The 21,837-nt window shown below is 34.2% G+C and overlaps 3 protein-coding genes across 3 annotated transcripts; 2 read left to right on the forward strand and 1 right to left on the reverse strand.

Moving 5' to 3' along the window:
- Positions 1-812: 812 nt before the first annotated feature.
- LOC132050124 (NDR1/HIN1-like protein 6) lies at positions 813-2,053 on the forward strand. Its single transcript, XM_059441185.1, has one exon. The coding sequence runs from the start codon at positions 1,041-1,043 to the stop codon at positions 1,812-1,814; it is 774 nt and encodes a 257-aa protein (XP_059297168.1). The 5' UTR covers positions 813-1,040; the 3' UTR covers positions 1,815-2,053.
- Positions 2,054-6,920: 4,867 nt separating this feature from the next.
- Positions 6,921-13,077, forward strand: LOC132050126 (WAT1-related protein At3g02690, chloroplastic). Its single transcript, XM_059441188.1, has 7 exons — positions 6,921-7,643; positions 8,642-8,689; positions 9,259-9,381; positions 11,805-11,954; positions 12,045-12,216; positions 12,308-12,368; positions 12,571-13,077. Exons 1-7 carry the CDS (start codon positions 7,029-7,031, stop codon positions 12,671-12,673), a joined length of 1,272 nt encoding a protein of 423 aa, XP_059297171.1. The 5' UTR covers positions 6,921-7,028; the 3' UTR covers positions 12,674-13,077.
- LOC132050125 (uncharacterized protein At1g65710-like) lies at positions 13,045-15,745 on the reverse strand. Its single transcript, XM_059441187.1, has 3 exons — positions 15,275-15,745; positions 14,441-14,826; positions 13,045-14,085 (listed from the first exon to the last, which is right to left on the reverse strand). The coding sequence occupies exons 1-3, from the start codon at positions 15,585-15,587 to the stop codon at positions 13,219-13,221; spliced, it is 1,566 nt and encodes a 521-aa protein (XP_059297170.1). The 5' UTR covers positions 15,588-15,745; the 3' UTR covers positions 13,045-13,218.
- Positions 15,746-21,837: the final 6,092 nt, after the last annotated feature.

The following is a 21,837-nucleotide window of genomic DNA, read 5'->3' on the forward strand; positions in this document are numbered from 1 at the left end:
GGACCTATTTTCACATTTGTATGGTAGTTAACGGTATTTCTTTTTATACAAACATTTGAACAAACACAACACATCTGGTTAAATTCCTAAATTGGATTAATTAATTAAAGGTTTGAGGTGTTTGACTATGCGAGACTCTTGATTCTTAAACAATTGAGAAACCTGCCACGGTTAGCATTAATCAAAGTTTACTAATTATCATGCAAATTCCCAAATATTAATTTCCATCGGTTGAACAAAAACTAAGAAAAATAACTTAAAAGAGGTGAAAATGTGCGTACATATTTAATAAATCAGTCATTTTGATGATTTTAGATACTACTAAGTACATATTTTTGCAAATGGTATTAACTAAAGGTAATATGTAAACTGTTTAATATTGGATGTGAAACTTTGATGATCGGTTAAATTATTGCATTCGTACCAAATGAGCTGATAATTCGTGAATGGTTTTACGTTTTGTGCACTAACATTGTGAATTTTTTTTATATTATGACATTAATTAACTCTCTATATTAAATCTTATATAGTGACTTTAAAATATAAAAATATATAACAAGTTCCAATTGATCAATTATTCTAATTGTGCAAAGATATTTTAAGTGTATTTTCTTGGTGAATGCACCAAGCCGAACTTTTGGACCCTAAGCATTAGCGCGTCCAAAGTCTTCTATAACGAAATTTGGCATACCTTACATCAAGATTTTATTAAATATAATAATATACACAAAAGCAATGGAGAAACATAGACCCATTAAGGCATGCGGAGACTCCCTAATACAAAAATAGTTTGTGCAGACACGCACATATCTACCTTTAACATCAAAGTCAAATTCAGGAAGCTTCAAAATATACATAGTCCATCATCATGCTTCGCTTCACTTGTATTTTAATGCCTCTTTCACATACTCAAACTATTTCTCTAAGCCCCTTCAAAGTCCTATATATAAAAAAAAAATCTTGGTCCAAAAAGGAAAAATTTGTAGTAACATTTTTCTCTCCTTGTTTTCGTACTTGATCTAGCAACTATATTTTTCGCCATGACAGATCATCAAAAAATCCATCCGGTACCGGTGTCCGAGCCGGTGCAGGAAGCGCAACCTAAACCCACCGCTCCGTTGGTGCCACGTGGCTCTTCTCGATCGGAGAACGGCGATCCCGAGAGGCAGCAGCCACCACCATTGAAAAGGTCATTAACCCCATATGCACCCTCAAAACCACCAAAAAAGAGAAAAAGTTGCTGCAAAAGATGCCTATGTTGGACATGCTGCTTGTTTTTCTTACTAATAATACTCCTAGGCATTGCAGCAGCCGTAATTTACTTTGTTTTCCAACCAAAAATACCAAAATACTCTGTCGATAGCATGAGAATTACACAATTCAACACAAACAATGACACGAGTTTGTCCGCGACATTTAACGTGAACATCACTGCAAGAAATCCCAACAAAAAGATTGGAATTTACTATGAAAATGGAAGTCATTTAAGTGTATGGTACAGAGGCACAAATTTATGTGAAGGGTCATTACCAAAATTCTATCAGGGCCATAGAAATACTACTATACTCAACGTGAACTTGAATGGGCAAACAGATAATGCTACAAATTTGTTGCAGTTATTGCAAGAAGATCAACAGACAGGAAAAATTCCATTGAATATTAGAGTTAAGGTTCCAGTGAGGATTAAGTTGGGAAAATTGAAGCTTATGAAGTGGAAATTCTTGTTGAAGTGCAGTCTAAACGTGGATAGCTTGTCTCAGGATAATGTTATTCGGATTAGGGATAATAAGTGTAAGGTTCGCTTTAGGTTTTAATTGCTACATTCTTGATTAGTATATATATAGTCCACCACTATTTTTATTTAACTTTTTTCCGTCTTTTTCTTCATTTTATTTTTGCATACAATAATCAGGTGGAGGATTGTATATAGATTGTAAATTTTTTGCTGAGCTTGTTACAATAAGACTGATGTATTATACACATTCTGTTCATTCTACTTTGTATTTAATTTAGTTATTATAGTAATAAATTATTCCAGTTGGATTTATCTTCACGTACTCCCTTTGTTTCAATGTTATGTGTTTTCTTTTTTCTTTTTTCTTTTTTAGTCTTTTAGAAAAATGTCATTTTCTATATTTATTAACTCTTTAATTTTAATAATTTAAATGATATATTTTAAGATCATAAGATTCAAAGGATATTTTGGTATATTATATATATTGTTTAAAACCACAAGTTTAAAAATTAAAATCTTCTTTATTTCTTGGAGCATTCTTTTATACCGGTATTAACAAGGTTTGTAATACTAAAATTTTATACCAATAGTATTCTACCCGGGGGGTGTATCTAGTATAATAGTTATGGGTTCAAATGAACCCATAACTTTTAGCAAAACATGATTTTTTTTTAAAAAAAAAATTTGATGTAAAATACATTGAAATTGTTGAAAATATTGACCTACGAACTCATAACTCAAATAAGATGATGGATTCAATAATCAAAATCATCGAACCCGTTAAATTATAATTTAGGATCCGCCTCTGATTCTACCTAATACACTTTACCAAACGACCCCTTAGAGCATTCTTTATTCCCTCTGTTTTTTGAGTACAACAAGCTTTAATTATTATAACTAAGAGCAATAGTAATGCAACTTTGTTTTTACGTTGTCTAAATGATTTTTAATGCAACACTAGATAGATTAAGTTTCAAATCCTGAAAATAGAGAAATTCATCTTCAATGGACCTGAGCTTAATCCTTCAAACTGCTCTACTCCTGTCACCTGTCATCTATGAGTGGGCAATTGGCGCGAATGCCCTTCAAATGCGCTGGTCTTTAATTTTTGCCCCCATAATGCGTGGTCTTTAATATTTGCCCTTCTAAGCTAAAAGATAATAAGAAAAAGACTTTACTATCCCTACCCATAACATATAAAAATCTAAAAGTACGCAATGAACCCCAAACATCCAATTAAACCTATCCATCATTTCAACAACAAACCTTTCAATCGTTCCATCGTTCCAACATTTCACGGAGAAATCTCCATTGATTTTGTTTCCTACAACATCGAAAAAAGATAAAATATATAATATATAGCGTTTCAATTGAATGTAATTCAACTCAATTTCATGCTTTATTAAGTTTAGATTTGTTAATATTTGAAAATAACAACAAATCATCTTCTATGAACTAAACAATGATATGCAACAGATTCAACATTGCGAATCATAATTTTACTCAACAACATAGAATTGATCAAATTTATTGCTTTGTTCGATTTTTATTAGTTTATACGTTCCATTTGATTAGTATACAATGCTCAATGACTTAGACTTGAAATTATAGTAACTTCGATTGACAAAAAATAATCGAGCAAAGTTACGAACAAGTATGTCGGAGGAGCGAGAAGTTTACTTTACAAAAGAACAAAGTATCTTGTTAGAGGCAAATTTCATTTTCATAAGCAAAATAAAAAAAATACACAAGTATTAAGAATTAGACAAGTATCTTAGGAGGAGGCGAAGTTTACATTAGAAAAGAACAAAGTATCTTTGTTAGCGGCAAACTTTCATTTTTATGAGCAAAACAAAAATTTACGCAAGTGTTAAGAACTAGAAAAGTATGTCGGAGGAGGCAGAAGTTCACTTTACAAAAGAACAAAGTATGCTGTTAGAGGCAACTTTCATTTTCATAAGCAAAATAAAAAATTACACAAGTGTTAAGAATTAGACAAGTATGCCGAAGGAGGCAGAATTTCACTTTACAAAAGAACAAAGTATGCTGTTAGAGGCAAGTATGCTGTTAGAGGCAAACTTTCATTTTCATGAGCAAAACAAAAATTTACACAAGTGTTAAGAACTAGAAAAGTAAGCCAGAGGAGGCAGAAGTTTACTTTACAAAAGAACAAAGTATGCTGTTAGAGGCAACTTTAGTTTTCATAAGCAAAACAAAAAAGTACACAGGTGTTTAGAATTAGACAAGTCTGCCGGAGGAGGCAGAAGTTCACTTTATAAAAGAACAAAGCATGCTGTTAGAAGCAAACTTTTATTTTCATGAGCAAAACAAAAAAATACACAAGTGTTAAGAATTAGACAAGTCTTCACTTTAAAAAATTACAAAGTATCTTGTGAGAGGCAAACTTTCATTTTTCATAACCAAAACAAAAAAATACACAAGTGTTAAGAATTAGACAAGTCCGAAGTTCACTTTAAAAAATTACAAAGTATGCCGTGAGAGGCAAACTTTCATTTTTCATAACCAAAACAAAATATTATTAACAAAACAACACCAATAACACATAAGATTGCATAAAAATCAAAATTATTAACAAGACAATACCAAAAAATCAAGACACATATAAATTAACTTAATTCATGAAGTTATGCCGAATAAGCATAACTTTATGCGGAACCGTAACTTTAGTTTCAAAAATCATAAACTCTGCCGGACCCGGCATATGTTGCCTCAGACAAACACATTCTTCACAAAAATCAGATTATTAAAGAAAAACAGCAGTAACAACATAAAAAGTTGTTCACAGGCAAAACTTCAAAGATTCAACAAAGAGAAAACCAAAACGCATATCAAAATCAGGCTATACATATTACGACATTCATAATACGACATTCAAAAAATCAAAATATATACATGGGAACGAAACTAAAGTTGAAAAAAATCGTAGAGACACTATAACAAAACACTATAATTTTAAATAAAAAAGGATCAATTAAATATAAAAAATGACGAAGAACAAATTATGCTGTTAGAGGCAAACTTTCATTTTCATAAGCAAAACATCAAGTATACAAGTGTTAAGAACTAGAAAAGTATGCCGGATGAGGCAGAAGTTTACTTTACAAAAGAACAAAGTATGCTGTTAGAGGCAACTTTCATTTTCATAAGCAAAATAAAAAAGTACACAAGTGTTAAGAATTAGACAAGTCTGCCGGAGGAGGTAGAAGTTCACTTTACAAAAGAACAAAGTATGCTGTTAGAGGCAAACTTTCATTTTCATAAGCAAAACATCAAGTATGCAAGTGTTAAAACTAGAAAAGTATGCCGGATGAGGCAGAAGTTTACTTTACAACAGAACAAAGTATGCTGTTAGAGGCAAACTTTCATTTTCATGAGCAAAACAAAAAGTACACAAGCGTTAAGAATTAGACAAGTCTATTTTCATTTACAAAAGAACAAAGTATCTTTGGTAGGCAAACTTTTATTTTCATGAGCAAAATAAAAATTTACGCAAGTGTTTAGAACTAGAAAAGTATGCCGGAGGAGGCAGAAATTTACTTTACAAAAGAACAAAGTATGTTGTTAGAGGCAACTTTCATTTTCATAAGCAAAACAAAAACATTATTAACAAGACAACACCAAAAAATCAAGCACACATAAATTAACTTAATTCATGAAGTTATGCGGAACAAACATAACTTTATAAAGATTAACTTTTATGCCGTGAGAGGCAAACTTTCATTTTTCATAACCAAAACAAAACATTATTAACAAAACAACACCAAAAACACATAAGATTGCATAAAAATCAAAATTATTAACAAGAAAACACCATAAAACCAAGCACACATAAATTAACTTAATTCATGAAGTTATGCTTAGAACAAGCATAACTTTATCTTTAGGAGCCGGCATAACTTCAGCTTTCAAAAATCAATAACTCTGCCGGGACCAGGCATATGTTGCCTCAAACAAACACATTCTTCACAAAAACCATTATTAAATAAAAGCAATGACGAACAACATAAAAACAAAAGTCGAAACCGGGATTCAACAAAGAGAAAACCAAAACGCATATCAAAATCAACTAAAACATATTACGACATTCATAATACGACATTCAAAAAACTAAAATATATACATGGGGAATGAAACTAAAGTTCAAAAAATCATACGGACACTATAACAAGACATTATCATTTTAAATAAAAAAGGATCAATTAAATATAAAAAACGATGAAGACAAAGATATTAATTCAACAAATAACAATTTAACATAAAAACAAATATTGAAACGAGCAAAAGATCCAAATTCGTACCTACGTTTTAGAACATATGAGACAAACACAAAACGAGAGGAGGAAGAAGAAGCAAAAAAAAAAAAAAAAAAGGGCAAATGACGAAATAAAAAGGATTTTAATGGGGTAAGGATAATTTCGTCAAAAAACTTTCATTAAACAAGGCGAACGAGGGCAAAATTTAAAGAAGAAGACTGAAGGAAAAAAATATAAAGACAAATTAAAAGAGGGCACTCAAGCGCAAAAAAAAGTCTATGAGTTTGGGACATCTAATTGGGACAGGCCCATCACAAAGTGCACCTGCTCCTTGGTGGACCATAATTTCAGCCCTCTCTTCTTTGAAGAAATTGCACGAATTTCCCTTCAAATGAGCTGGTCTTTAACTTTTGACCTTCATATGAGCTGATATTTAAGTTTTGTTCTTTAGCAATCGAACTTATGCTTAGTGAGACATAAGTTTTTTAGTCATGCGGGATACAATTTATGAGATATTATGATGTAAAAATACAAACTTATGCTCGTAAAAAAGCTATACCTTTTGTTCCAATTTATGTGGCACAGTTCGAATTTCAAAAAAGTCAAACATTTTGATTTTTACGGTGAATTCGAACATGTAATCTTTAAGATTTTTTAAAATAAGATTTACATATTTGAAAACTATGCACAAAGTACTATAACTCACAATAATTGGTAAACCAAATTATTTAAAATATATATAAAAAGATTACGATTAAACATAGATTTATTTGAATTTTGAAATCTGAAAAGCAACATAAATTAAGACCAATGACAAATTTGTGATGAGGGATAAAAATTATAGACTAGCACAAAATAGGGCATAAGTGCAAATGAGCTCTCTTCTTTTTCTCAAATCCACACCTTCAGATTCTTGATCTTTTATTCCTTTTGATTTTTCCATCATTGTTGGGAAACTATAAAAGCATAAAAGTTGAAAATTTAATCAAAAAAAAAAAAAAGAGAAAGGAAGAAGAAAAATGGCATGGTCTCCATTTTTTCCTTCTTCCAGTCCTCTCTGCTGTTCATCACTCACTACTATCCACCTTAATTCCCTTTGCAAAACTCCCACTTTATTCCATCACTACTCAATTAACCACAAACATGATAATAAGTCTCCACAATTATCCAAGAATCATCTTTATCTTAATTCCCACACAAAAAAGTTCATTTCTTTCTCAAAAACAAAGTCCACTGAATCCAAGATTGAAGATAAACAATCATCATCAAAAGAAGTGGACTGTGTAGGAACTGGATTAGATGTGGAGTGTGTAGTAAACCCTTCTGAGGAATTATCCAAAGACTCAAACTTTATGTTTAAAAATGTGAAAGGAGATGAAAGGGTGTTGTTGTTTGAGACAATATTGGAATGGGGTTTGTTAATTTCACCTTTCTTCTTTTGGGGTACAGCTATGGTAGCAATGAAGGAAGTTTTACCAAAGACTGGACCTTTTTTTGTTTCATCATTTAGGTTGATTCCTGCTGGTTTAATGTTGGTTGGTTTTGCTGCTTCAAAGGGTAGGAATTTTCCTAATGGATTCATTGCTTGGTTGTCTATTACACTCTTTGCTCTTGTTGATGCTACTTGTTTTCAGGTATCTGACTTTCTTGCACTATTTGATCAATAGTTGTTTTAGCTAAGATAGGTGATTAATCATATACTGAATTATAAGACTTATTTGTCAGTATTGGAATGAAATAGGCCCTTGCATGCTAGTAGCATTAGTACTAGTCTCTTAGTTCCTTGTCCTTCGATTTTCTGTTACTACTTGTTGTTTCTTTGCGTCACTTATCTTCCACTTTTGTATGCTATGTAATGATTTCTCTATTATGTGCTATGTCTGCTTTACTGCTGTATTTTATCTTTTTTAAACTGACTTGAGCGGAGGGTCTTTCGGAAACAGCTCCTCTACCTGCACGAGGTAGGGGTAAGGTCTGCGTACACTCTATCCTCCCCAGACCCCACCTTGTGGGATTACATTGGGTATGTTGTTGTTGTTGTTATTGAAATGAAATCGGTCCGAATAGAGAAATGGATATATAAAGCTTTAATATGGCCGAACCCATGAAATTTGTGACTTTATCCTAGTTGAATAATTGATTGATTTAGGTGGTTACAGAATAAGCCTGATAACAAACACCATATAAACTCTTTTTGCAAAAACACCATATAAACTTAATAGTGGTATGGGGTGTTATGTCCCACATCGGTACTACTGTGCGCTGATGTGGGGTTTAAATAGCCTTGGGCTCTCCCACCTTAACAGCTAGCTTTTGGGGTGTGTGGTTCTCCTAAGGTTGTTACATGGGGTGGATCAAATCTTTAGGTACGGATTTGAGATTACGGTAGGAACCCATAAACTTCAATTCCTTGATCCGCCTTTGTTACAACAATGACTAGCACTACAATGAATAGTTAGTCTTCAAAAAATGAGGGTTACTTTTTCTGTTGGTTTAACTCACTATTATGGAATCAGACTGTCGGCTCTTGATTGCTACCTTTTATATGCCGGTTGGGTTAAGTTTTTAGTTAGGTACCAAGTTCTTATCATTGGGCCAACAATCTTTCTCATTAGATATATATGGTGGACAGGGATTTCTTGCTGAAGGACTTCAGAAGACATCTGCTGGCTTAGGCAGTGTAAGATGAATTTTACTTTCTCATTTGCAAATTGTTGTATTATGCTGATATTGAATTTAGCAGTGTTAAATTTTTTTGCTTGTGAGTTGTAATTAATATTATGAAGAAAAAAAAAATCATTTCTTGAGCAGTTTGAAATGATTGAACTGTACAGAATGTAACCTGCATTTTAGCACCATAGCAGGTAGATCTTATATTGTATACCGTTTCTGCTGTATAGAATTCCGAATCTTCAGAATTCAACCTTTTAAAATGGAGCTTTTCTTACTGATGGTTTCGATAGATGATATAGGATATCCACTCCAATTCTGCATTGAGTTAACATGAACATCGCTCACTATGTATTTTTTTAACATCTGAGTGATATTTCTAAATTCAATAATGTCTAATTAGGGACTCTTAGCATTAGTGGTATAAGTAACGGAGTAGTTACATAGAGTCTAGAGTAAGTGAAGGATCAAGTAACAATTTTCTTAAACTAATCGGTGCAGCTAAACGAAAATAAAGTAATTGATAATATTCAAATAATTAGTGGACTTAATTTTGACAAGATTTTATTGCGATTTCAGGTGATAATAGATTCACAGCCTTTGACAGTGGCTGTGCTCGCAGCTTTGTTATTTGGTGAGTCCATAGGTTCTGTTGGAGCTGCAGGTCTTGTGCTCGGGGTGATAGGCCTTTTACTCCTTGAGGTAATATTGACAGGAAATAACCAATTTCTCTACTTATTTCCCATAATTTCAAATGGCTAGGGTCAGCCTTGTCCTTCCTCTGGAGGCTGTGGATGATAAACAGAATACTAATTAGTCCTCCTTTGGCATGTGTTTGTCCCTTTAATATGTCAAAAATCGGTGGTGGCGAATATGATACCAGAGACAAATTTAGGTATCAGAAATTTAAAATTCTAAGCAGAGATTTTACCAAATACATGATTCTGTTGGAATTCATGGTAAGCAGGAGACTAGGTAGACGGACATCTGTTTAGTTGAGGTGAAAGAGGAAGGATAGGGGGAGTATGTGAAAGCCATTTGGTTAGAGAATAAAATTGAACTCGTGGCATGTTAAGCCCCTAGTTTTACATAAGTCTAACTAGACCGGTGCATTAAGTGGGCTCAGATGATCTCGTGTTTTCTGTTCGATTTATTAACTTTTCAACCTATCTTGACAACATAAATGTAAACATGCACAGTTTTAACACATCTTGTTTTTTCAAAAGGGGAAAGCATACCCCTTTCAAAGAACTAATTACAGATAAGATACATGCTTCTCAAATAGCAGAAAATAGATTTTTTTTTTCTTTTTCTTTTTCTTTTTTCAGAAAATAGATCGAATAGCATAATTATTATTTTTTTTTTTTTTTTGAGGTAGATCAAATAGCATACTTTATCCATTGTTTCACATATTTTTCATTTTGATGCTGCAAAAGATGTAAAGAAAATAATTCCAGCTTTTCTCCAACGGTTTGTGGTGTACTGTCTCAATTTCAACCTTATCAAAATGGTTTTACATTTTCAGCTGTTCAAGTTCAACTGCTAAATATCTTTATAGATACACAAATCAATTAAAGCAACAACCTGTATATCATTTCATAAATTTCATCAATCATGACAACAAAGCAAGGCATTTTTCAATATTATTCTTTAGAAAGAAAAGTAAATTTAGCTTTAGAACAAAATACCTGTTTTTTGTGTTTTGTTTCGAATACTTATGATAATCTTATGTGAAGATGTTGCAAATTTACTAGCCAATCAATGAATAAAGAGTACTAATAATGACTAAACAATAAATTCTTAGTACATCTTGAAGTAATTATTAAATCAATGAACTAGTAAAGTCAAAAGCAATCAGTCAATGTATTTAAAGAAGAGATTGCTTATATCAGTATACAACAACATATATATTCATTATTCAAGATATCAATTTAACTGAGCAAAGGCATATTGACCTATAGTGAATTAGTGATGAGAAATCTGTAAGAATTACTGAATTAGTAAGATCCAACTGTGAATGGCTAAATTAGATGAACTAAAAAAAAATTAAAAAAAAAAAAAGAAGAAAAAACCAAAAATAAAATAAAATTAACCTTTAGAAGAGGAATTGGAGGAGAAAGCTCTACTATGTCATTGTCCCATAACACATCGAAGTGAAGCAACACCAACTAGAATTACTCGAGAGTTAAAAAACTAATAAAGGCTATCAACAAGAAGGAAAAAAAAAAAGGAAAAAAAAAAAAAAAGGCTAGAAGATCATTGACTACTCGTGGAGGCCCATCTCAAAGTGAAAGAATCACAAAATTTTGCTATAGACGGGGATTCGATCTTGAGCTGCAAGTGCATGAAGGCCTTGGGAGGCGGCGGTAAACCAGCTCACCTGTCGCTGCTATCTGATTGCGGGTGCCACCTTCACTTAGATAAACGATTTTTAAGAATTATGTGTATATATGCATAGTTTCATCAAAAATCTACAGGTGCCTAGGCGCCCTCATATGTTAACCTGGGTCTGCTTCTGTCTCTATGTGTATTGCTATATGTACATTTTTATGCATGTTTACACGACTTTTGCAGTGCAGTTCATTTTTCATGTGCTTACACTTGTGTACACGTAGATCCCATTCTCCCTTAAAAGAGGATGAAGATGATTCTTTTTGTTATTTCTGTGTTTACTAGCTTTTAACCTGTTGAAAGTAGTACACTCCTTGACTGAAGATATTTTCCAATTATTCCTCTAGCCCCGCCCAAAATAAAACAAATAGAAAGGAGAGAATCCAAATATCTAATTTAAGAGAACCCTTTGATGGTCATAAATCTTGCTCCATCCATTTCCTTTTATATGGCGGTGTTTGATAGGGCACGAGGTTTAAGAAAGAAAGAAAGACTTTTGGCACATAGCAAAAGTATCATTAGAAGTTTTAAACATGTCATGACATTTCTATTTTATAAGGCATACCAATTAGAGTAAAATGGGATGTTTAAAACTGAAGTTTCCAAATATAGAGGTGCTATTCTTTTTTGAACAGACTGAAAAGGGAAGAACGTCATATAAAATGGAATAGGTGGAATATTACCCTCTGATCATTAACTAATACAGCTTTCAAATAACTGAGTTAATTGTACAGGTACCCGCTCTCTCTGTTGATAATAGCAACTTCACACTTTGGGGAAGTGGAGAGTGGTGGATGTTTCTTGCAGCACAAAGCATGGCTGTCGGCACAGTAATGGTCCGTTGGGTTTCTAAATACTCGGACCCAGTCATGGCTACTGGATGGGTGAGTCATATTACTTTACTGCTGAGTTGAAATACACTATAATTTTGATGCTCAAACTGCAGTGCTAACTTTGGATACTTCAATTTACAGCACATGGTTATTGGGGGACTTCCGCTGGTGGCTATCTCCATTCTCAATCATGAACCTGTCATTAGTGGGAGTTTTAAGGAACTAACAACGAATGACTTGTTGGCTTTGCTGTATACTTCAATCTTTGGAAGTGCCATAAGCTATGGTGTATACTTCTACAATGCAACAAGAGGTTAGATGCAGGTCCCTGATTGTTAAACTATACATTATGCCTTGTATTATTGGTCAGTTACAACCAATTTTGACTAGACTAAGCATTGCAGGTAGCCTGACAAAGCTCAGCTCCCTCACCTTTTTAACTCCAATGTTTGCATCGGTTTTTGGGTAAGATTCCTATCAGAAGCTTAACTCCTAAACGAACTGATGAAAGTTATATCAATTGATCATCACGTGCGACTGCTTCTAAGAAGAAATATTTAGGACTACTGTTCAAAGCAGTTCATATTTGATTTGGTTTCTATCTTCGCTTTTTGGTCTCTACATTCTGCCCTTTTGGATCTGCCTAAGTTATTCAACTCCAATACAGGTTCCTATATCTAGATGAGACCTTCACACCCGTGCAACTTATTGGAGCATTCGTCACAGTGGCTGCAATTTACATGGTTAATTACAAAAGTGATGCCAAATGATATAGCTGGCAATCAACTGATACTCCTTGTGTCTGGAGAGAGAAGAAAGCTCAACGGATTAATTACTCCATTTTGCACAAGAGAAATACACTGTATAGAAAAAATTCTCAAGATTATATTAAGACCCTACAAGAGGAGACGCACAGGTTAATATACAAGCCAGAACTTGCTTGGAGATGGTTTCCCAACCCAAGTTTTCGAGATGATGTATTATCACATTAGGTGTAGAGAAACTTTTCTTGGATAAAATGTCCAGGAATAATAGCTATGTAACTGTTAGAGTTGTGTACAGAATTCTCATGCTACCACAGCATCAAGCTTAACATATGTATTTGTGCCTATTCCAATATCTTATTATCAAGTTTGAAATCTGTATAAATGTGAAACTCCATTATCAGCCCCCATATGTCTGTCATAGAACTTTGAAGAATATCTGCAACACAGTAACTTCAAGTAAATGATTCTATAAACACTGAAATGGAAAGGTTGCAAAGTGTGCAACCACAAACAGCTACATATCAATCCTTGAACAAACTGCATATATCTTAATAAGTCTCTCTAAGTTCACCACTGTTGTGAACTCTACCATGCTGCTGGTAGATAGAATCCCTCTTATTTGCAGTCACTCTTCTTTTACCTTCATCCATATCAGGGGCATGATCAGATACTGTACACTTTTGAAAGGCTAGTGGATTCATATAAAGCCTACTGTAAGATTTTGAAGGGGCCCAAGAATCGGTTGAATCAGCTAAGTTTGGTTCTCGTGAGGAAGGGGAAAAACTACATCGCTGATAACCAACAAAACTGTTGCTTTCTGAGGATTCCAGCTCTTCCTTATAAACACCTCCATCAGTTCCCCTTCCGAAGGTTGCATACTTCTGTATACTAGGAGGATTGGTTCCTAAAGAAGCGGTGGTCTTCTTGTTTAATCGCTCAACCGTGGGGTTTCTTCTTCTGTCTTCAGAGAAAGCACTGGATGGATTGGAACTAGTGCTTGAGTTAAAGTCAGCAACTGCCTCCAGTATTGAGCAAGCTTTTGTTACACAAGGTGGAAGTGAAAATGAAGAGTTGCTGCTGCTCTTTTGATGAAAGTTTTGGATGTCCTCAAGCAATAACTCGGTATATGATTGAGTAGGAGGATTTGACTCAACTCTAAGATCATTAATGTCTAGGTCTCGTGATAGACTCGGTGACCTGCTTCTTCTTGTTATTCCCTCGGGCATTAGGCTTTCGAATCCTGAAACTGTTCTCAATGTTTTAACCTCCTGTGCCAGCTGCTGCTTCTGCTGCTCCTTGACTTCGCCATAAACATTCGTAAGACCGTAATCTATAGTTGCTTTGCTGATGCCAAGTTTTTCCTCAGTTCCTTGCAGAACAACTTTGCTGTTGTTTATGTTTTCTGCATTCAGTTTCTGCATTTGAACCATACCATATTTGTGTCAAATAAATGCCAAATATAGACTAATACCAAAACCATGAAATCAATCATGGATATAGTACATACAATCATTTAGAAAACCCATGAATAGAGATAATTACAGTCCTATGCCTTTCAGTGATCCAATTTACAAAATAGCAATCAAATATATAGGTTTTGTATATTAAGTATAAATATACATACAATATACATATAATATACACAATCAGTATATAACTTTTGTATACTTTGGCTAGCGCTCATACTTAATTTTGGCCGGACGGGCCAAAAATGAAAATATCCCAAAAAACATTATGTCCCTGGAGTTGCTTTGGATAAGAAAATCCAACCTGTGTATACAAGGGAATTGGTCCAGTGTCTACAGGGGTATCAATTTCACTTCCAGGTTTTCTTCTGAAAGGAGAATTTTCTCTTTTCCTGGAATTGCTACGGCTAAGGAACAAAGGCTGCTGTTGGGAATTCATGTTCTCATTTGTTGCCTTTGAATTCATCTTTGCTGGAGACCGGGACCGAGCACGAGGAGATGCAACACCTACATTTCTCTTCACTTGAATCCTTTGAATAGTAGTTGGTGATTCAGATCTTCTAACAGGAGATCTGCTTACCCTTCTGCTCCCAATAACACTTTTGTTTTCATTGTCAAAATCATAACTTCTCTTGGAAATAGAGTAATTTGTAGTACTTGTATTGGTATTCTCAGAAGATTCACCAAAACCTGCAAAAGAAATATTCACTCCTTTTTAATTTATTTGTTTGGTTTTGACTTAACACGGAATTTAAAAAAGTAAGAAAACTTTTGAATTTTGTGGTCTTAAACTAAGCAGGCGTTTGGCCATGAAAACCAAATATTTTTCACTTTATTTGGAATCTTGAAGTTGGAGTTGTGTTGTTTGAATGTACTGAGGGTTTTAGCTGTTTTCCAAATTCCAAATACAATTTTCATAACAAACTCTGATTTTCAAATAAAATTTAAAAAAAATTAAGAAAAAAGTGAAAAATTCTCATGGCCAAACAGGTCCTAAAGATAAGTAGAATGCACTAAAATGCCCAATCTTGCGGTCTTAAGCATATCTCATCAAAGTTGAACAAAAAGGGAGGGAGACATTCTGTTTTAAACGGACTAAAATGAAAATTAAGACAAACAAATCGAAACTAGAGAGTACCATTTTTCCGGGATGAACTCCTGCTGACCCTCCCACATTGTATCAAAATAGCATCAACTTCTTCTTTTGTACAACTTGTAGTCCTCCTCAATGGTTTTATTGATTCATTTGCTTTCTTGAAATTATCATTTTCTTCTTTATTAGACTCTTCATGACTTATCCTGTGTTTGATAACAAAGATTTCTCTTCTCACTATATGTCCCTCTACTTTCTTCTTTTCTACCACTAGGGTATTTGGTTCGGTTTCTTGATTTGTGTTTGCAAGTGCTAGAGAAGAAGAACAAGTGCTTTTCTTACTCAAACAACTCCCCATATTTTTACCCCAAAAAATAAGAAAGAATGGGAAAGAAGAGAAGAGAAGAAAACCCAGAAAAAAAAAGAAAAGTGGGGGTCCTGTTTTCAAGAACCAGAAACTGAAAATGGTGATTATTTTTTTATTTGAGAGGGAAAAGAAACAAGAAAACAAAAAATAAAGGGGGGGTGGGGGTGTTATATGAGAGATGCAGGCAATCCAATTCAAATTTTGACCGAGAGGGAGTAGGCAGGGATTACCTGTCTACAGGGTCGTTGCAGGAAATTATGTGGTGAATATGTCCTACCAAACATGTCAAGGTGTATATGATTATAGTACAACTTCCTCCTTCCCATTTTAATTTTTAGATGAAGATTTTTACTAGATACTACTAAATTTAAGAAATTAAAAGAGACTTTTGATATATATATATATATATATATATATATATATATATATATATATATATATATATATATATATATTAGAATTATTAATTTTTTACGAAAAAGGGCTTAAAATATCCTTGAACTATTAGATTTGGTGCAAAAATGCCCTTCATTCACCTTTGGAGCCTAAAATATCCCCGACGTTAACCTTTGGGGCCTAAAATACCCTTATTTTAAATGGTCCCATTTCAAAATCCAATTAACAATTTCATTTATTGTGTGGCAGCCTCTCATTGGTTAACAATATAATTAACTTAAACTAATTGATCCCCCCATTTAACCCGATCCAACTACATCTTGAAAATTCCATAAACCCCTAGAATCTCATCTATTGCTGCTTTCGAATCGGCTGAAAGAGTATTTTGATGTCACTTAGGAGAAGTATAGGGAAGTGTGCTTGAGTCTTCCATAATAAGTAGTGATGTAAAATCAGCTTCCATTCAATAGAAAATTCTTTCAATTAGAAAATACCCCTATCTAAAGTAACCTTGCAGGCACTTCGGGTTGATCTTGAGGAAGAACTTCTTTTTCCATTCGGTCCAAGAACTAAGAGCGGTCGAAGCTGTATTTTCTTATGTCATTAGGAAAACAAAATTTGGAGAATCGGACTTTTAAGGTTTTGTGCCGGTAGTGTTCTAAAGTCTGTCTGTACAAACGATCTAGGCCTGTATTCGGAGTTTCCCTGGGGTTGCGGCCCAGAGGTAGAGCAAAGAAAGCCTTAGATCTTTGCTTGTTTCGTGGTATGGCACTAAAAAAACAGTTATTCAATCCACTCGGTGGGGGAACCCGTAGGAAGGGGGGACGAGGAATCTGGGTGATCACGCGCTTCACGTGGTATTTATTAGGATTAGGACGTTCCTATCAATAGAAATATCTCTTTCTTAATGAAGCGTTCTTGGTTTCGAGTTCCTACTTCAACGACATTCTCGTAATATGTAAAAAAAAGTCTCCCGATCCTGTAGGAGTGACAGCCATGCATAAAGGCTTCACAAATATGGTAATTGAGACTGATTCAACCATTGCTAGATTAATCATGATACAAGAGGTGTCTACACCCTGGGCTGTTGATACAATAGTCAGGAAAATTATTACATTGTTGAGGGATAAAGAAATTCGATTTTCTCATGTGTACAGGGAAGGAAATACTGTCCTAACTGATTCATTACCATAGAAAATGTTGCTGGCGACAAGGGGAGGACAAGGAGCTCAGTTGCTCCATACCTCGTGAGAGAAGTGGTCTTTGATCCATACCCCTCGGTGAAAAAATGGTAATACACACTGAGGAATTCCTACCAGCGGACTCCCCTGTTCTCCGATCGTGAAGAATCGCTTCCCCTCTAGTTGATGTCCAAATACTGTCTTTATCAAACTGCCCGACGTTTTGGAGATCAAATATATCACAAGGACGGGCAAAAACTAGTAGAGAAGAATCAAGGGAATGAATAGAGTTGTACCCGGACTGTTTATCAATAAAAATATTATTGTTTCTTAAAAAAAAAAAAAAAAAAAACGATCCAACTAATAAGCCCGACCCGCCCCAATTAAACCCCCTTTTATCCATATCCAAAGAAACCCTCGAACCCATTCAACTAATAAGCCCGAACCTCCAGGTCCATTCTTGTGCGGAGTCTCTTATTTGAAATACAAGTTTGAAACTAGATAATCATCAGCTGTTTTAACACTTTTGGTTTCTTTTAAATTGATAAAAGAAGTTGATAATTGAAAATTGATAAAAGAAGTTGATAATTGAAGTGTTAAAGTCATTTCGTTGTCGTTGTTCTTGATAATAGAAGTGTAATATGTTGTTTTTTTATAATAGATGATGTAGGATTGTGCTGATAATTGAAGATGTAGGCATAAGTATTTTTATATAAACAAGATCCCTAAAGGTTTCAGGTGCATGAAGGAGCCAAGTCTGGTGGTGGGCTCTACTTTGTTTGTCCTCTACTTGACGTGGTGACACATATAACGCACATTTTATGTTCTCAACATTACACCAAGAAAAAAGTTAGCATTTTTTAAGAACCCTAATAAGAAAAGGAAGGAGACCAGGCTCATTTAGTAATGAAATGGGCTAGGGTTTTTCAATTTGGTTTGTTAGGGATTTATTTGGGGCGGGTCAAGGTTTAGTTGGTGGATCGGATTAAATGGATTGAGAATTAATTAGATTTAGTTAATTATATAACTAACCAATCAAAGGGTGCCACGTAATAAATGAAATGGGTTCATTAAAATAAGGGTATTTTAGGCCCCAAAGATTAACATCAGGGGTATTTTAGGCCCCAAAGGTGGATGGAGGGCATTTTTGCACCAAATCTAATAGTTCAAGGGTATTTTAGGCCCTTTTCCATTTTTTTTTTAATAATCGTAGTGTTCGGGTCAGGCACCAGGTAACTTTATCCACCAAGGCTAAGACATATGGGAAGAAATCATATAATGTTTTTGTCTTTTTTCTAGGATTTGAACCTGAGACCTTATGATTCTTACCCATTTATCAATCACTAGGTATCACCTTTGGGTGCAAAATTATTAATTTAAATAAGTGATGATAAGGGTCCCAATAAAGTATGTCATTAAGGAAAAATATGGATACGAAAATTGAAATATTTCTAAAACCAAAAATAGATCATTGGTTTGTGAACATATAAAAAGTGTATCACATAACTTAAGACGAAAAAAACAGGTGACAAATTGGGATGATATTCATTTCGATGATACATAATTTTATGGCCAAATACATAAGCTGCCCCCAAAACTTGTCCCACTTTTCTATTAGGCACTTAAACAAAATTTTGTTCCCACTAAACACCTAAACTATTTAAGAATTGTACCTATCAAACACTCTTTCCTCTAGTCCGCAACTTAAATGATCCCAAAAGTGAGATTTTGATCCAAAATAACCCAAAAAAAAAAAAGTTATAAAAGTGCCTTTTGTACGCAAAATTAGTGCGCAACAGGAGTTAACTGTGACGGTCACCGTTAAGTCCTAGGCGCACTAATTTTGTGTGCAATAGGGATTTAATAAAGTGGTCGATCGTCTCTTCCCCACCATCGGTTCCCCCAACTATTTTTTAAACTATTTACGCCATTAACACCCAAAACCCGAGGTCCCACATTCCAAAAGTGTCGTTTTCGTGTTATTTTTCAACCCAAAAGTCAATATTCTCGGTATATTCAAGTCAAGGAACAAGTTTAGAAGCTTGGATTTCGAAATAAAGCGCCGTAGAACTCGATTTCAAATACTCGAAAACAACCTTTAATCTAGGTATTTTACTATGAATTTTCTAATTACATTGTTAAATATATTACTATCCTAAGCATGATTAATGTTTAATAGTCGCGGATTTCTAAAAAAAAAAGTTACGCAATTTTTTTATGCGCAATAGGGGCTGTCCCCGCACTGCCCAGGCCCTTTTTTATTTGTTAATTATCTCATTAGTTAATTGTTAATGATTTGTTAATTTTTAATTATTTGTTAATGATTTGTTAATTGTTTAATTATAAGATAATATACTAATCTCCTAATAATATCTTTATTTGTTAATATCTAATTGTTAATTTATTTATTTGTAAAATTGTTTAATCCATGTTAATTATTAATGTGCTAATTAGTTATCTAATTTTATTTGTTAATCTAATTTTATTTTCTAATTAGTTATCTAATTTAATGTGCTAATTAGTTATCTAATTTTATGTGTTAATGTGCTAATTAGTTATCTAATTAATTATATTTGTTAGTTAATTGTAGTTAGTATAATAATTAATTAACAATTATTAATTAGAAATTGAACATCCTTAGTTTAGGATTAAACATCATTAGTTTAGGATTAAAAATATCATTAATATAATATTAGTTAATTAATTGTAGTTAGTATAATAATTAATTAACAATTATTAATTAGAAATATCTAATCCTCAGTTTAGGATTGAACATCCTTAGTTTAGGATTCTATCATTAATATAATATTAGTTAGTTTATTGTAGTTAGTATAATAATTAATTATCAATTATTAATTCGCAAATAGTTAATCCTTAGTTTAGGATTGAACATCCTTAGTTTAGGATAAAAAAATATCATTAATATAATATTGGTTAGTTAATTATAGTTAGTATAATAATTAATTATCAATTATTAATTAGAAATACTTAGTTTAGGATTGAACATCCTTAGTTTAGGATTGAAAATGTCATTAATATAATATTAGTTAGTATAATTATTAATTCACAAATTTAGATAGTTAATATAATTTCCCGTTAAAGGATTAGTTAGTTAGTATAATTTTTCTATAAAGGATTACATAATTAATATTACATGTTAATGATTAATTAAAAATTATTAATACAGATACGACACCTCCGTGGACCCCAACCTTCATGCACGGGGCCCTTGTACTTCATCTACAGGCTACTCATAGGTCCCAGCTATTATGGAATGAGGTGATAGATTCCATTACATTGTTCCGTCCCCGTAGGGTGGAACATACGTGGAATCTTTTAGGGGCTCGGCCCTAACATCCTCAAGTCTTAGATATAATTTATCGGAGTAGTACCTACCATTGTGTCGCTGCTGGCAGTGGGTACAGGATGATATGGCTTTTGTGACAGCCATGGTTGAGCGATGGCGACCGGAGACCTACACATTTCATCTCCGCACTGGTGAGGCCACTATCACGCTTCAGGATGTAGAGGTCATGTATGGACTACAGGTAGATGGATGCTCGTTATACAAAGAAGAGCCTCAGCCGCCGCCGTCGTATCGGGAGGAGTTGACTAGGCTCACCGATTGTGTGCCTCAGGAGGGTGAGATCCATGGACAGACTTGGATGTCAATGCTTGCCCTCTGTACTCACTTGTGCCTTTTAGACATCAAGCATCCTATTACAGACGACACACCTCAGGTGGATGTCGATCGTCATGCTCGTCTGTACTTACTCATCATATTCTGGGGCATCCTATTCGCGAACACATTGGGTTCCCATGTGAGCTTAAAGTATTTGCTATTTTACGGAGGATCTGGGCGAGTTGGGATGTTATAGCTGGGGCGCTGCTGTTTTGGCTTACCTGTATCGAGCATTATATCGAGCGTTTATGGGCGATAAGAAAGATGTCTCTGGATTTCACGCGCTCCTCCAGGTAATATATTTAAGTGTGTGTAATTTTACTCTAAATATAACTTTTTGAAACGACGACTTATAAAATATTTTTTTTAATGACCTTTCAGATATGGGTGTAGTCTAAGATGAGGCCTTTTCAGCCCATAGTTGCGCACCCTCAGCCTGACTTCGTTGCTGAGGGCATGCCCTACACGCAGAGATGGACGGGAGACGTAATCCGAGATGTGGATACGCACCATAGACTTCTTCCGTTCAGGAATCAGCTAGAACGTATGACGGCGGACATGGTAAGTTTTTTTGATTTTACATTATTTATCTTTTTTTTAATACTATTTTTTTCTTTTATTGTTTACTAATTCATTTTTTTACAGTTTTTTATATGGAGGCCGTATGATCAGATTTTGAATTAGTTGCCGGCGTTTTGTAGGGCTGGTGAGCCCATGTGGAGGTCATGGTGTCCGTTGATACACATGGATATCGTTAAGGATCACGCGCCCCACTGCGTCTTACGACAGTTTCGGTATGTACAAGATATACCTCAGCCGGTTCTTTGGGAGCAAGACCACAATACGCAGGATGAGCGTGCGATCGTCACTCCTGTATACCTGACCTTTATGCAGGAGCAGATCCAGCGTTGGGATCATAGGATGGGGACCATAGTGGTGGTCGGACATACGACTCCTATCCTAAAGTATATGGAGTGTTACC

The sequence above is a fragment of the Lycium ferocissimum genome, chromosome 3, assembly GCF_029784015.1.
Source record: "Lycium ferocissimum isolate CSIRO_LF1 chromosome 3, AGI_CSIRO_Lferr_CH_V1, whole genome shotgun sequence".
Taxonomy (NCBI): Eukaryota; Viridiplantae; Streptophyta; class Magnoliopsida; order Solanales; family Solanaceae; genus Lycium; species Lycium ferocissimum.